The sequence below is a fragment of the Prionailurus bengalensis genome, chromosome A1 (genome assembly GCF_016509475.1).
Source record: "Prionailurus bengalensis isolate Pbe53 chromosome A1, Fcat_Pben_1.1_paternal_pri, whole genome shotgun sequence".
NCBI classification, from domain to species: domain Eukaryota; kingdom Metazoa; phylum Chordata; class Mammalia; order Carnivora; family Felidae; genus Prionailurus; species Prionailurus bengalensis.
In genome coordinates this window covers 123,423,885-123,439,535 of record NC_057343.1, presented here as the reverse complement: position 1 = coordinate 123,439,535, position 15,651 = coordinate 123,423,885, and the positions used below count along the sequence as shown (strand labels likewise).

At 41.6% G+C, this 15,651-nt stretch overlaps 1 protein-coding gene across 1 annotated transcript in view; it reads left to right on the top strand.

The window, feature by feature from the left end:
- The first annotated feature begins 1,621 nt into the window (after positions 1-1,621).
- The window catches only part of DPYSL3 (dihydropyrimidinase like 3), a 114,991-nt gene continuing 100,961 nt past the window's right edge, over positions 1,622-15,651 (top strand). The window contains exon 1 of the mRNA XM_043590437.1: positions 1,622-2,172. Coding sequence (XP_043446372.1) covers positions 1,783-2,172 — 390 coding nt within the window. The 5' untranslated portion in view covers positions 1,622-1,782. The remainder of the gene's footprint in view (positions 2,173-15,651) is intronic.

Here is a 15,651-nt window from a genome sequence, read left to right as displayed (position 1 = left end):
CGTTTTCCAATATCCTAGTTACTCTCCAAAATTGCGGTTGCAAGTTTCAGTCGACCAAATTGATTGCAGATGCCTTCAAAGATAGTGTCTGTGTGCACAAAGAAGCCTGCCATATGCTGATGAGCTTTAAGTGAGTTACTATATGTGACACAATTACAGTAGTGACTGGCACACAGCAACAGCTCCATAAATGTTCCCTGTTGCTGCACTTGTTATTATTATCATTACCATTTATTCAAAAGGGATTTACGGAGCTCCTATTATGTGCCTGCAGATGTTCTGGACTCAAGATATTTCATAGTAAACTAAACAGACCAGCTCTTGGACTTCATGAAGTCTATGATGTAGTGGCGGGGTTCAGAAAATAAAGTTTAGTATGTCATGCGGAATAGTGATTGATTGTGCTCCCTAGGTGGGTGGTTGGAGACTACACTCTTGGTGAGGACAGGCCCCCATCTGACTTGTTAAACACTGTCCCTTTAGTATCTTGCGAAGAACACAGCAGGCCTTCAGTTCACACTGGATGAATGACTAAAGGAGTGAAATTGTGAAAGGGGGCCTAGTTTAACGTGGGCGCTGCAGATTCTTGATTTAGGCTCTGTGTGCAGATACCATACGAGCTCTGCAGGTTCGAGGACTCTGTGTTTACTGGCAAAGTCTGGGTTAGAGTATATGTGGGTGGACAAGGGGGAAGAGAATGAGGCTGTGAGAGCAGACATATACATAAGCAAAATCTGTGTGGAACTGAGGTAATGCGCAAGGCAAAGTCTTTGGTTGTGTATTTTGAGGTAAATCTTAGCTTATGTGTGAGGCCGCGTGGAGGGTTCTGACTGGCCTAAACCTGAGCTTGAGTCAGCTTGTGGGGTATTAGCGATGGGTTGGTTGTATGAGGACAGGGTATTGGAAGTATTCTGCAACCCAGGGACCTGTGCATGCCTTTGACCTGTAATGTAATTGTCTGGGAGGCAAATTATGGGTGCTTGAAAAGCAAAATCTAGGGTGCTAAATATGAGGTGAGAATGGTTCGAGGGTAGATTTGTCTGTGAGTCAATTACAGGCTTTTGTGATCGTCAGCGAAGAGGGTACCCATTCAGAGGTTCTTTATTTGAGGGTGCAGGTTTGTGAGGCAGATTCTAGAAGCGGGGACAATTGTGAGACAATTCTAAGATGAGGAGGAGACAAATCTGGGATTATGGGTAAGCAAAGTCTAGGATTGTGAGTCTGGTACATCTGTGCGGGTGCGTGTTGTTGTAAATCAGAGCCCGGCTTTGACACGAACACACCTGAGCCCACTAGGTTTGCGTGCACGAGTGGGGCAGAGAGGTTTGTGTTTGAGAGGCACACTCGGAAGTCAGTGTGGGTGAAAGAGGGTTTCTGTGCCTGTGCGAGAGAGGCGAGTTCTTGAGTGTGAATCTGGGGGCCGCTGGGCGAGCGGGAAGCGTGCGTGCGTGTGTGTGCGCGCGCGCCAAGTTGGGATTTCTACTTTCCAAGGGGCCCCCAGGCCGCGCGACCCTGCGAGGCCACGTTAGGGTCGGGTGCGCGCCGAGGGGCGGCGGGCGGGCGACAGGTCCCGAGCCGGAGCGCGCCGCTGCCCCGGCCCCTGCGCCGCGCGCTCGCTGGCTGGCTGGGGACTGGCAGCAACCGGAGCTGCACTGCCGCCTCTGGCGCGAACGCTCAGGCGCCTCCTCCCGCCCCAGTCACTGTGGCTCGGAGCACGCTGCCGGCGGCTGCCCTTTCCGCCTCTGGGGGAGCAAAGCCGCGGGCCCGCCGTGCGCCTGAACCATGGCCTCGGGCCGGAGGGGCTGGGACAGCTCCCACGAGGACGATCTGCCCGTGTACCTGGCCAGGCCGGGCACCACGGACCAGGTCCCGCGGCAGAAGTACGGCGGCATGTTCTGCAACGTGGAGGGCGCCTTCGAGAGCAAGACGCTGGATTTCGATGCCCTGAGCGTGGGGCAGCGGGGCGCGAAGACTCCCCGGAGCAGCCAGGGCAGCGGCCGCGGCTCCGGGAGCCGGCCGGGAGTGGAGGGGGACACCCCGCGCCGGGGCCAAGGCCGGGAGGAGGGCAGGGAGCCCGCGCCCGCGTCGCCCGCGTCGCCCGCGCCCGCCGGGGTGGAGATCCGGAGCGCCACCGGCAAGGAGGTTTTGCAGAACCTCGGCCCCAAGGACAAGGTAAGGGGGCCCGCGGCTCTCCTCCTCCCGCCCTCGCTCCCCTGGCAGCCCGGGGCGACGCGGCCCGGGCACAACTTTCTCCCGCTCACTCAGCTCGGGGGAAGGGGGACAGGGAGGTGAAGGGCATCCTCTGCTGAGCGTAGCGCGACCTCTCAGCCCGGACCGATATTCGCGCGGGTTCCTAACTGCAGCATCTTCGTGGGCGCGGGACCCGGGTGCGCGGGTTTCCCCCGCTTCCCCGCAGCACCCCCGGGCCGGCGGGTCTGGGTGGGTGTGTCAGCCGGGCCAGCCAGGAAGGCTTCGTGATTTCTAGCCCTTCTCTCCGTCTGACTAACCATTGGCACAATTGTCTTGGCCCCACTCTGGCCCTCGATTAAATCTCAACCCGGGTCACCAGGGCAGAGGGCACACTGGCGCTGGGAAGATGGGGGTCATCTCCATAGTCCCCGGATGAACGTACAGGATGGGCGGTCCCCCCTCTCACTCTTGAAACATCAGCTCTGTCCCTGAAACTTTCGGGTGTGGAGCCACTAGACTAAACACCCTCATCTGCGTGCCTCTCTTCTGTCCTAGGTCGACATTTCACATCTGTGTTTGTAAAGTGTACATTTGTGTACAAAGCTTGTTGCAAGACTGGGTACCACAGGGATCCAGCTGTCTCTGGAAGACTATCACTTATTTTTGAAAACAGGCAAGAGTATTAAGGGTGCACTTTAAACTAGCACAAGCTGCAAATTCTCTGCTGCTTTTCCATGTGCCAAAGCCAATTTCTTCTGTATGTGTGTTTTTGAGAAACTCGTGACACCCTGAACTGGCTGAAGGTATGCCACTGAAATCCAGCCTGCTCTCATCTATTTGTTTATTTCATAGAAAATCAGAACTGTAGTTCAGAAAATTCAGGGTCTGGGCAGGGCTGGAGTATTCGAAGTTCAAACTGACGCTTTTGAGTTGGGGAACAATAGTAATCAGATACGTCACTCTTGTGTAGATAATGGCTGCAAAATCCATCCACATATATTATTCTCTGTGAATACTGGTATGAATAATAACCCAAAATGGAAATGTCTGCCCCAGAGCAATTACAGTTAATGCTTACCCAAGTTTTAGATGTTTTTCCATTCAAATGCAGTGAGGCAGTCAAAGGAAGGCATATCTCTGCACTGTTTGATTTTGGGAAGTTTAAAAAAATAAACAAAGCTTTAATTATTGATACCACTAGGGAAAGAAAGCACTGAAGTTAGTATTGTGTAAAGACACCTTTGGGAAACAATGTCCGTGCCCCGTGGAATCACTCGTTTAGTTGGTGATTTTCATATCATCCTTAGAGTATGGGATCCCTGTAGGCCCTGCTCAAATACCCTTTTAGGAAAAACTTCGGATATTTTGGAAAAGCTGTGGCTGATTTCTAAACTTAAGAATGGCGTGCCAGGAAGATTATCGCCTCTCTTCAGGTCTGAGCTGATCCCTATTGAAATGTTCCCTTCCTGACTCTAAGGGGTGGGAAAAGTGATGGAAACGGTCGGTAACAATTGCTGTGAGTCAGTGCTATTCCCTTTGCTGGAACACCCCTGATGTAAGCCAGATAATATGCCTGGTTTGCAAGATTTAAGGATGGTAACTAGAGAAAGGGAAAATGTTCCTCCTTTAAACCCAGACATTCTCTTCGTTTTCTTTCCTTTTGCAAACCCTATACTTTTGGCTCCTAATTGAAAAATAATAATACAACTTAAGCATCAGCAGGATTTCTAGTGCTACATGGTTATTTGTAAGTTCAGGCTTGCTGTCAGCTTCATTCAGGCCCTGTTATTATCTCTAATTTGGTTGAATCACACTGCTACAAGAGTCAGCAGACCTTATCTACTTCTGTTCTTGATGGCTATTTCCTTGAGGGAAGGGATTGTGTGTTTGGATTTATCACTATAGCTGAAATGCCTGGAACACTGGAGGTGTTCCAGAAATGGTTGGTATATTAAACCTCCTTAATGAATCCATATTTTTTGCTACATAGATGCAGAATGATTGTCTGGTCTCTCATTTATTTTTTATATTTTAGTTTTGATGTTTTAGAAGTAAACTCTAGGCCCAATGTGGGGTTTGAATTCACGACCCCAGGGTCAAGAGTCCCATGCTCTACTGACTGAGCCAGCCAGCTGTCCCTTTTGGCCTCTTATTTAAATACCACCATTTTCAGTGAGCCTGTACCTTGTGAAGCAGCTTTCAGAAAACATCACTTTAAAAAAATTAAATTAAACCCAAATCTGCCTACTTGTGGTTTCTATAAACTATTCTCGGTTCTGACCTTTTAAAATATAAGAATAGAGTTTTTTTTTTAAATTTCTGAGGTATTTTAATGACTTGAAGCATGTGGGTTTGTTTATCTGTCAGAAAAGTTGGGTATTGCCACAGTAACAAGCAATCCCCACATCTCAGTGGCTTAACGAAACAGTCACAGTTGATTTCTTGCTCCTGTTACTTGTCCACCATGGGTCACAGGGCAGCTCTGCCCATCATTTCCCCCCCAGGGACCTAGACTGATGGAGGTTTCACCTCTATGCTCTCATGTTAGGAAGAACATGGGCGTGTTGCTCATAGGCTCTGGAACTCCCTTGCTGAGGTTGTGAACATGACTTAGGTTCACATGTCACTGGCCAGAGCAAATCACTAACCTGTGTCCAAAAGAATTGGGAGGGTGTAATCTTACCATGATCCTGTAAGACAGAGATTAGAAATATTTGGAGGGGTTCCTGGCTGGCTCAGTGGGTGGAGCATGTGATGTTTGATCTCAGGGCTATGAGTTCGAGCCTCATTTTGGGCATAGAGCTTACTTAAAAAAATAATAAAAAATGAAAAAAAAAAACCAAAACAAAGTATTTGGAGTATAGCTTTCATACCTCCCCTATACCTGGGGCCAGACTATTGGGATGAGCTCTGGCTCCACCCATCCAAATTATGTGACTGTGAGCGTATAACTCGGCCTCTGGGCCTGTGCTTTCTCACCTGCAGAATGTGAATAACACTGAGTACTTTACACATATTGAGTACTCAGCACATATTAGTTATGATTACTCTTTGAGTTTTCACTGCCCTTTATATGTTTGAGGGCAATTGTATTCTTCCTAAAATTCTCTCTTTTAGCCTTATCATTCCTGCCTTCTTTAGCCCTCTCTTATGTAAGCCTTTCACCCTTCTGATTTACTTTTCAGGTTTGCCTATATTTTATAAATATTCTTTCAAAAAATGCGGTGCACAGAACTGAACACAGTGCTTCAGATGGGATATGGTCGTGGCAAAGTATATTAGGCTAGTTAATTTCCTTGACTTACATGGACATCATATGCTTTTGTAGTAGAAGAGCCAGAATTCAAACAGATTTTTCTGAGTCCAGAGTCCATTTTTCTGAGTTCTGACTCCTTCTTTCCAGACAGGGAGGCTGCTGTTTTATTTTAATTCAGTGAGCCTGACCCTGGTGTCTGCTCCTGATGTGTTACTGTCATGCAGGGCAAGGACAGAACTTTCTGCCACACCTCTAGCACTTTCCTCCATCTTGCTGCCAACCCATTATTCAGAGCAGTTGGAGAACAGTTGCCCAGCCTATGAAAAGAGTTGCTGCAAAATCCTTATTTTTTCAAGTTGAATGCAAAGTTATTAAAAGAGATTAAAAAAAAATGTCTTGATAAACTCACAGTATGCCTTGTCTACAGCATACCTCCTTAGTAACCCCCACCTTAAGTTTAGTTAATAAATGCATAAATTATGAAGAGATTCTACAACAAACTGTGTGGGAGAATAAAAGTAAAAAAAGGTCTCTGAGTTATACTTTGAATGACAAGTGCCATATTTGAGGTATGATTGGGTGTTTATATTGTGGTTCTGGAGCTACCTGTAAACACCTTGTTAAATAATGTACCTAGATTTTTTTCTTCTGATAGGCATTTATACTGCCCAAATCCTCCCTGGTTGGCTCACATAACTTTTCGTTTATAACTTTTGACAGTAAGTGCATAAAAAAGCAGTTGTAAATGAAAAGGAAGTATTTTTCACCATTTCTCAAGATGGTTTCCAGAGTTTTTCTTGCAGCAAAGAAATTACTAAGGGGAGGAGAATGATGATATATGGTCTGCCAAGAGCAAATGATACTGCAAAAACTCTGTCATCCAGTGAAAACAAAGTAATGACATTATGATTACATGGGTCTATTGATAACTCCCAGTCAGGAGCCGTGGGTCATTTCTAGTCCCCTGTTTCCCACATGGGCCACTTTCGTGCAAGTTGTTTCCTTTGTGAAGTCAGTAGGGGTTCTGGGTGTAGGAGGAGAGCATTTGAAACAGGCAAGTTGTGGCTCTTACCTTTTTTTTTTTTTTTTTTAAATCATTCGTCCTGTGCCTTTTTGCTCCTGGGTGGAAAATTTTCAAAACGATCCAGAGAAGCTGAAGTTGTCCTCCTTACCCCATGCAAGGGAAGACAGCTGGAAATAGAATTCTAGGTTTATAAAGTCCTCTCCACATCATCAGAATCCCTGGAGTGTATGAATTTTTCAAAGCTGCTCTGACAAACCAAAGTCCGCACTTAGGCTGGGAGAAAAGGCTCTTGGGTACCTGGCCCCCAGGCCACACTCGAATCAGGAACTATATTAACTTACCCAAACTTGGAAGCGTTCGAAACCTTTCAGAACTTTGGTTTAGTTTGACAGTAGGCATTTGAGGAACATAAAAAAACGTACCTTCCAAGTAATGCTGCGATTGGCAGGGTTCCCTCAAAGTAATGGTCCCTGGAGACAGGGTATTGCTGACGGCTCTTGTAAGTAATGTCTAAGACGGCCAGGGGACTGTCCGTGATGTTTTTCTGTCAGTGATTTCTATAGCTGATTCTCTTTATGATTAATTTCCCCTGGGCGTTATTCCTGCAGATAATGTTCCTGTGAGACAGTGGATAGAGCTTACTAGGAGTAGGGCAGCCTGCCTGAGAATGCAGGCTATGACTGGCAGCTCAGCTCTCCATTTTTGAGAAGAGGCAGAAGTCCATTTATGTGTGTAAGCACTTTTTAAAAGTTAAGCTTATAGGAAGATGGAATGTTAAAGTTTATCTGTACTCTTTTAGAAAAAAATTTTTTTTAATGTTTATTTATTTTCAGGAGAGAGAGAAAGAGAAAGAGTGTGAGCAGGGGAAGGGCAGACAGGGAGGCACAGAAGCCAAACCAGGTTCTGGGCTCTGAGCTGTCCACGCAGAGCCCGACACGGGGCTGGAACCCATGAACCGTGAGATCATGACCTGAGCTGAAGTCAGACGCTTAACTGACTGAGCCACCCAGGCACCCCAAAGTTTATCTGTACTCTTAACCTGGACTTACGTGGCTTTGAAAAACCAGTTCTACTCCATCAAAAACCAATGAGATGAGGCAAACAAACAATAAACAAAGCAACAAACAGAAACTAAACCAAGAGGATAAAGCATTAGCAGTCTCAACTTGGAGACCCAATCTTTAACCAGCTTGGGCAACTCACCTCCCTTCTCTCTGAGACTTAGCTTCCTCCTTTCTAAAATGAAGGGCCTTGGGGCGCCTGGGTGGCTCAGTCGGTTAAGCGTCCGACTTCGGCTCAGGTCACGATCTCGCGGTCTGTGAGTTCGAGCCCCGCGTCGGGCTCTGGGCTGATGGCTCGGAGCCTGGAGCCTGCTTCCGATTCTGTGTCTCCCTCTCTCTCTGCCCCTCCCCCGTTCATGCTCTGTCTCTCTCTGTCCCAAAAATAAATAAATGTTAAAAAAAAAAGTAAAAAAAAAGTAAAAAAAATAAAATGAAGGGCCTGGACCAGGTCTATAAGCTTCTTTTATTGTACACCTCTATGCAAAAATTTTTTGAGCATGGTCTCTCTCTCTCTATGTATAGGTACACACGTGCATATGTATAAATTACATGCACAACATACATACAATTGACCCTTGAGAAACACAGGGGTTAGGGTGCTAACCCCCATGCAGTCAAAAATCCATGTGTACCCATGGACTCCCCTGAACCTTAACCATTAATAGCTTGCTGTTGACCAGAAGCCTTACTGATAACATAAACAGTCAATTAATACAGTTTATATACAGTTTGTATATAAAATACAAACATTTTGTATGTTATACGTATTGCATGCTGTATTCTTATGAGAAAGTAAGCTAGAGAAAAGAAAATGTTATTAAGAGAATTGTAAGGAAGAGAAAATATATGTACAGTACTGTATGGTATTTATAAAAATAAATCCACATGTAAATGGACCAGTGCAGTTCAAACCTGTGTTGTTCACTGGTCAACTGTATTAATATCTTATGACTGTTATACAATACAAAACAAGTACAAAGTAAAATATTGTATATACAAATATAGATCCTGATATTTTTCGCTTGTGCCCTAGTGGCTTGTCTTGCCCACACAATTGGGTAAGTGCTCGTGAGTCCTTAATCTTCAGATCAAAGCCATAACAGTCAGTGGTTCTAATATTATGGTCATTAATGAATTCATTGTCAATTTGAGTTCTTCAGTGATATATGCTCTTTTATTGACCAGTTTCTAAGAGAAATAAACTGTGGAAGCCTTGCAGTGAGGCTACAGACTGAGTGTTGGTAGTGTTCAGTATACTCTCTTTCTGTATGTGGGGTTGGGCCAGTGGGGTGTGGACAACAAGGTCACCATAAATAGGGTGAGGAGTCCCCAGACCTCCCTTCAGCGTCTAATTTTTTCTGTACTCCTTTATTCTAAAAACACTTACTAAGCACCGGCTATGTAGGTGCACAATCAAAACCTAAGACAAACCAAAGAGATAAACAATAGGAAAGCATTAACTGCATTTCCTTGTAGTCTCCCATTGAAAATTGCTGTTACTACAATGGTGTATTTTCTTTACATCTGTGTGTGTGTGACACATATGTTTTTCATTCCAAAATAAAAGTGGGAATATACATTATTATATATTTTTAAACTATTTTTGACCACTTTAATGCATTTTAATAAACTTTATTTCTGAGAACAGTTTTAGGTTCACAGCAAAAATGAGTGGAAAGTACAGAGATTTCCCTTGTTTCTCCTGCCCCGACACTTTCATGGCTCCCTCCGTTATCCACATCTCCCACCAGAGCAGTACATTTCTTACACTTGAAGAACGCTCACTGACACATCTTTATCACCCACAGGCCATAGTTTACATTAGGGTTCACTCTTGGTGTTGTACAGTCTGTGGATTTTGACAAATGCATAATGATATATATCCATCATTATAGTAGGAAACACAGTATTTTCATTGCCCTGGAAGTCCATTGAGCTCACCTATTTATCCCTCCCTTTCTTCTAAACGCTGGCAACTACAATCTTTCTATTGTCTCCATAGCTTTGCCTTTGTTAGAATATCATATTTTGGGAATCATACAGTCTGTAGCTTTTTCAGATTGCCTTTTTTCACTTAGCAATATGTATTTAACAATCCTCCAAATCTTTTCATGGCTGGAAAGCTCATATCTTTTTAGCATGGAATAATATTCCATTTTCTGGATGTACAGTTTATCCATTCACCTACTGGAGGACATTTTGGTTGCTTCTCAGTTTTGGCAATTATGACTCAAGCTTCTATAAACATTTGTATGTAGCTTTTTACGTGGACATTTCATTTGAGTAAATACCAAGGAGTGCAGTTGTTGAATGGTGTTGGATGAGTACTTTTAATTTTGTAAGAAATCTCTAAACTGTCTTCCAAAGTGGTTGTACCATTTTTTGTATTCCTACCAGCAATTAATGAGAGTTTCTGTTGCTCCACATCCTTGTCAGCATTTGGTGTTGTTACTGTTTTGGATTACGGCCTACAATAGTAGTAGATGTGTAGAGATTTCTCATTGTTGCTTCAATTTACAATTATCTGATGACATAATGTTGAACATCTTTTCATATGCTTATTGTCATCTGGGTATCTTTTTGGTGAGGTGTCTGTTCAGGTCTTTGGCCCATTTTCTAACTGGATTATTCATTTTCCTATTGCTGAGTTTTAAGAGTTCTTTGTATATTTTAGATAATAATCCTTTGTCAGGTGTGTCTTGCAAATATTTTTCTCCCAGTCTATGGCTTGACATTGTTTTTTTGTAGAAAAGAAGTTTTTAATTTTACTGAAGTCCAGCTTATCAATTTTTTCTTTCATCAGTTATGCCTTTGGTGTTGTATCTAAAAAGTCATTGCCATACCCAAGGTCCTCTGGGGTTTTTTCTATCTTATTTTCTAGGAGTTTTATAGTTTTCATTTTACATTTAGGTCTATGATCCATTTTGAGTTAATTTTTGTGAAGGGTTTAAAGTCTCTGTCTACATTCATTTTATTGCGTGTGGATGTTCAATTGCTCCAGCACCATTTGTTGAAAAAGACTATCTTTTCCCGTTCTATTGCTTTTGCTTCTTTGTCAAAGATCAGTTGACTCTATTTATATGGACCTATTTCTAGGTTCTCTGTTTTGATCTATTAATCTGCTTGTGTATTCTTTTGCCAATACCACATTGTCTTATTTTTTATTTATTCACTTTGAACGTTATTATTATTATTTTTTAAGCAGACTCCACACCCACTGTGGGGCATGAACTCATGACGGCAAGATCAAGAGTTGCATGCTCTTCCAACTGAGCCAGACAGGCACCTCTAATACCATATTGTCCTGATTAGTGTAGCTTCGTTGTAAGTCTTGAAGTTGAGTGGTGTCAGTTCTCATCATTAAGTATGAGGTTAGCTGTAGGTTTTGAATTGATGTTCTTTATCAAGTCGAGGGCATTCTCATCTATACCTAGTTGGCTGAGAACTTTTATCATGTGTGGGTGCCAGATTTTGTCAAGTGGTTTTCCTGCATCTGTTGATTTTGTTCACTGTTCTTTTTTAGCCTCTTGATGTGGTAGATTACATTAATTTTCCAGTGTTGAACCAGCCTTCCATTCCTTGGATAAAATCCTCTTGGTCATGGTATGTAATTCTTTGTATACATTGTTGAATTTGATTTGCTAATATTTTGTCAACAGAATTTACATCTGTGCCTAAGAGAGGTATTGGTGTCTCCTTTTCTTTTTTGTAAGGTCTATCTGGTTTTGGATTCGAGTAATGGTGTTCTCCTAGAATGAGCTAAGAAGTATTCCCTTTGCTTCTGTCTCTGGAGGAGCTTGTAGAGAATTGGCTTAATTTCTTCTTTAAATGTTTGCTAGAGTTCACGAGTGAACCCACCTGGGCCCAGTGCTGTTTAGGAATTAATTATTGATTAAATTTCTTTAATAGATATAGACCTATTCAGATTGTCTATTTCTTCTTGTGTGAGTTTACTAGATTGTGTCTGTCAAGGAAATTATCTATTTTATCTAGATTATCAAATTTGTGGGCATAGAGTTTTTCATAATATTCTTTCTTATCTTTTTAATGTTGATGGAATCTGTAGTGATGTCCCCTCTTTCATTTCTGATAAAAGTAGTTTGGGTCTTCTCTTGTTTTTCTTAGTTATCCTAGCTAGATGCTTATCAATTTTATTGGTCAAAGAATGGGCTTTTGGCTTAGTTAATTTTCTTTATTGATTTCTTATTTTCAATTTCATTGATTTATGTTCTAATTTTTATTCTTTTCTTCTGCTTACTTTGGATCTAATTTGTCTTCTTTTTCTAGTTGTAAGATGGGCGCTTAGATTATTGATTTTCGGTCTTTTTTTTCCTTTTTAATATGTTCATTCAATGTTATAAATTTCCTTCTAAGCAATGTTTTAATTGCATCCCACAAATTTGGTTATACTATATTTTCACTTTAATTTAGGTCAAAATATTTATAAATTTCTTTTGAAAATTCTTCAGTGACCCATGTGTTATTTGAAAGGTATTTAATCAATTATTTTGGGGTTTTCCTGCTATCTTTTTGATACTCATTTATGTTTTAATTGTGTAAGAGCAGACATTATATGATTTATATTATTTTAAATTTAAGATGTGTTTTATAGGTCAGAATGGGGTCTATCTTGGTGAATGTTCTATGTGAGCTTGAGAAGAATGTACATTCTTCTTTTGTTAGATAAAGTAGTCTGTGGTATCAGTAATATCTAGCTCATTGATAGTTCTATTGAATTCAACTATGTCCTTACTGATTTTCTGTCTGCTGGATCTGTCCATTTCCTACAGAGGGGTGTTTAGAGTCTCCAAATATAATAGTGGATTCATCTGTTTCTCCTTGCAATTCTACTGTTTTTTCCTTACATACTTTGATGCTTTTTTTGTAGACACATATATGTTAAGAATTATTATGTATTCTTGGAGAATTGACCCTTTTATAATTATACCTGATGAATAACTTTCCTACTTTGAAGTCTGCTTTGTCTGAAATTAACGTAGCTATTCCTGCTTTCTGTTGATTAGTGTTAGCAGAGTGTGTTTTTTCTCTACCCATTTACTTTTGGTTCATTTGTGTCCTTACATTTAAAGTTGGTTTCTTGTAGACAATGTATAGTGGGGTTGTGTTTTTGATCCACTCTGACAATTTCTGTCTTCTCATTCGTGCATTTAAACCATTGACATTCAAGGTGATTATTGATATAGCTAGACTCATATTTACTATATTTGCTGGTGTTTTCTGCTTCTTTTCCTTTTCCTTGTTCTTATTTTGTCTTCCATTCTTTTTCTTCCCTTTGTAAAGATTTTAATTGAGCATTTTATGTGATTCCATTTTCTTTCCTATCTTAGCATGTCAGTTACATTTAAAAAAAATGATTATTTATTTATTTTGAGAAAGCGAGTGAGTGGAGGAGGAGCAGACAGAGAGAAAAAGAGGGAGAGAGAGAATTCCAAGCAGGCCCCGCACTGTCAGCACAGAGCCCTACGTGGGGCTCGAACTCAGGAACCATGAGATCATGACCTGAGCTGAAAACAAGAGTCCAAGCTTAACTGACTGAAGCACCCAGGTGCCCCTCACACTTCTTTTTTACTTTTTCTAGTGGTTGCCCTAGAGTTCGTAGTATGCATTTACGACTCACCCAGGTATACCGCCAAATAACACTGTACCACTTCATGGGTAGTGCAAGTACCATAAAATAACAAAATATTTGTAATTCTTCCCGCTCTGTCCCTTGTATTATTAGTTATTCACTTCACTTATACAGAAGCATATATAGACATATCTAATTGAATGCATTGTTGCTATTATTATTTTGAACAAACCATTACATGTTAGATCAATTAAGGATGAGAAAAATTACATTTTTATATTAGCGTCACTTATTCCTCCTGTAGTGCTCTTTCTTTTTTTCATGGACATTCACATTGCAGACCCCTATCATTTCTTGTTTGTGAAGAATTTCTTTTAACATTTCTTGCAAGGCAGATGTACTGCCAACACATTCCCTCAGTTTTTATTTGTCTGAGAAAGTCTGTATTTCTCCTTCCATTTTTTAAAATGATAGTGGACACATGTCATTAGTTTCTGGTATACAACAAAGTGATTCCACAAGACTACATGATATGCTACGCTCGCCACCCGTGTAGCTACCTTCTGTCACTATACAGCCCTATTACAGTACCACTCACTATATTCCCTGTGCTGTTCCTTTTATCCCAGTGACTTACTCATTTCATAACTGAAAGCCTTTATCTTCTGCTCCCCTTCACCCATTTTGCCCCTCTTTGACCCTCTTGGCCTCTGGCAACCATCAGTTTTTTTCTCTGTATTTATGGGTCTGTTTCTGCTTTTTGTTTGTTTGTTCATTTGTTATGTTTTCTAGATTCCACACATAAGTAAAATCATATAGTACTTGTCTTTCTCTGACATTTCATTTAGCATTATACCCTCTAGGTCTGTCCATGTTGATGCAAATGGCAAGATCTCATTTTTTTTTATGGCTGAATAATATTCCATTATATGTGTGTGTATACATATATATGTGTGTGTATACATGTATACATATATATGTGTATACATATATATGTGTGTGTATACATATATATATATATGTATATATATATCACATCTTCCTTATCCATTCGTCTGTGGATGGACACTTGGGTTGCTTCCATATCTTAGCTGTTGTATATAATACTGCAGAAAACATAGGGGTGTATGTATCTTTTCAAATTAGTGTTTTTGCTTTCTTTGCGTAAATACCCAGTAGTGGGATTACTGGATCATCTGGTATTTCTATTTTTAATTTTTTAAGGAACTTCCATGCTGTCTTCCCGTATGTTTTCCAGCCACTGTTGGTGGCTCCACCAATTTACATTCCCACCAACAGTGCATGAAGGTTCCTTTTTCTCTGCATCCTTACCAGTGCTTGTTGTTTCTTGTCTTTCTGATTCTAACCATTCTGACAAGTGTGAAGTGATATCTTAACTGTGTTTTGATTTGCATTTCCCTGAGATGAGTGATGTTGGGCATCTTTTCATGTGTTCTTTTTCACTTTGGAAGGATATTTTGCAAGGTCAGAATTGTAGGATGGTGGGTTTTTTCTCTCAACACTTTATTTTTTGAATTTCTTTAAAAAATTTTTTAATGGTTAGTTTTGAGAGAGAGAGAGAGAGAGCACGCGCGCTAGAGCAAGCACTGGTGGGGGAGGGGCAGAGAGAGAGGGAAACACAGAAGCTGAAGCAGGCTCCAATACAGAGCTGTCAGTACAGAACCTAACATGGGGCTCAAACTCACAAACTGTGAGATCATGACCTGAGCCGAAGTCAGACACTTAATGGACTGAGCCACCCAGGCACCCTTCTCTCAACACTTTAAATATGTCAATCTATTCTCTTTTGTTTGTATCGTTTCTGAGAAGAAATCCGATGTAACTTTTATCTTTGCCTCTGTTGTGATGTATTACATATTTAGCTACTGGTTTCTTAAAAAAATTTTATTTAAAAAAAATTTTTAAAGTAACTTATACACCCAGTATGGGGCTTGAACCCACAACCCTAAGATCAAGAGTCGTATGTTCTGCTGACTGAGCCAGGCTTGCTGAGTTACTCATTTCTTTTAGTTGGGCATTTATATTTTTGCTTTCAGTTTCAATTTCACTTTTACTTCTCTTCTTTTGTCATTGTAAATAAGGAGGTGAGAGATGTTCTTCTAGCCAAATCTTTGTGTGTATTCATTTCTTTATCATTCGTGAATGGAAACTTCCTGGAAACGGTTGCATGTGGAGTGGTTGTTTTCATGCTACCGGAAGAGTGAGCATGGGATGCTTGCTTGCCATGTGGGACTGCAAGGGCAGGACTCTGGGTAAATCAGGGAAGAAGAAGGAGGAGTGCAGGCTGGGCCACAATGCTCAACAGCAGAGATGAAGGGGCCACAGGAGCCAGGCAAGGGGGGGGGGGGTGTAGAGTAAAAGACGTTGGAAGAAGATTTTAGATCTTAGCTGGAGATAAAATGTAGAAAGAAAAAACAAAGCGTCTGTTCTCTCTCTACTAAAGTAGTTGTCAGCATAATCTCTTGGAATTCTACCTTTCCTTGGCTTTAGGGCACAGAGACGAGGTTCA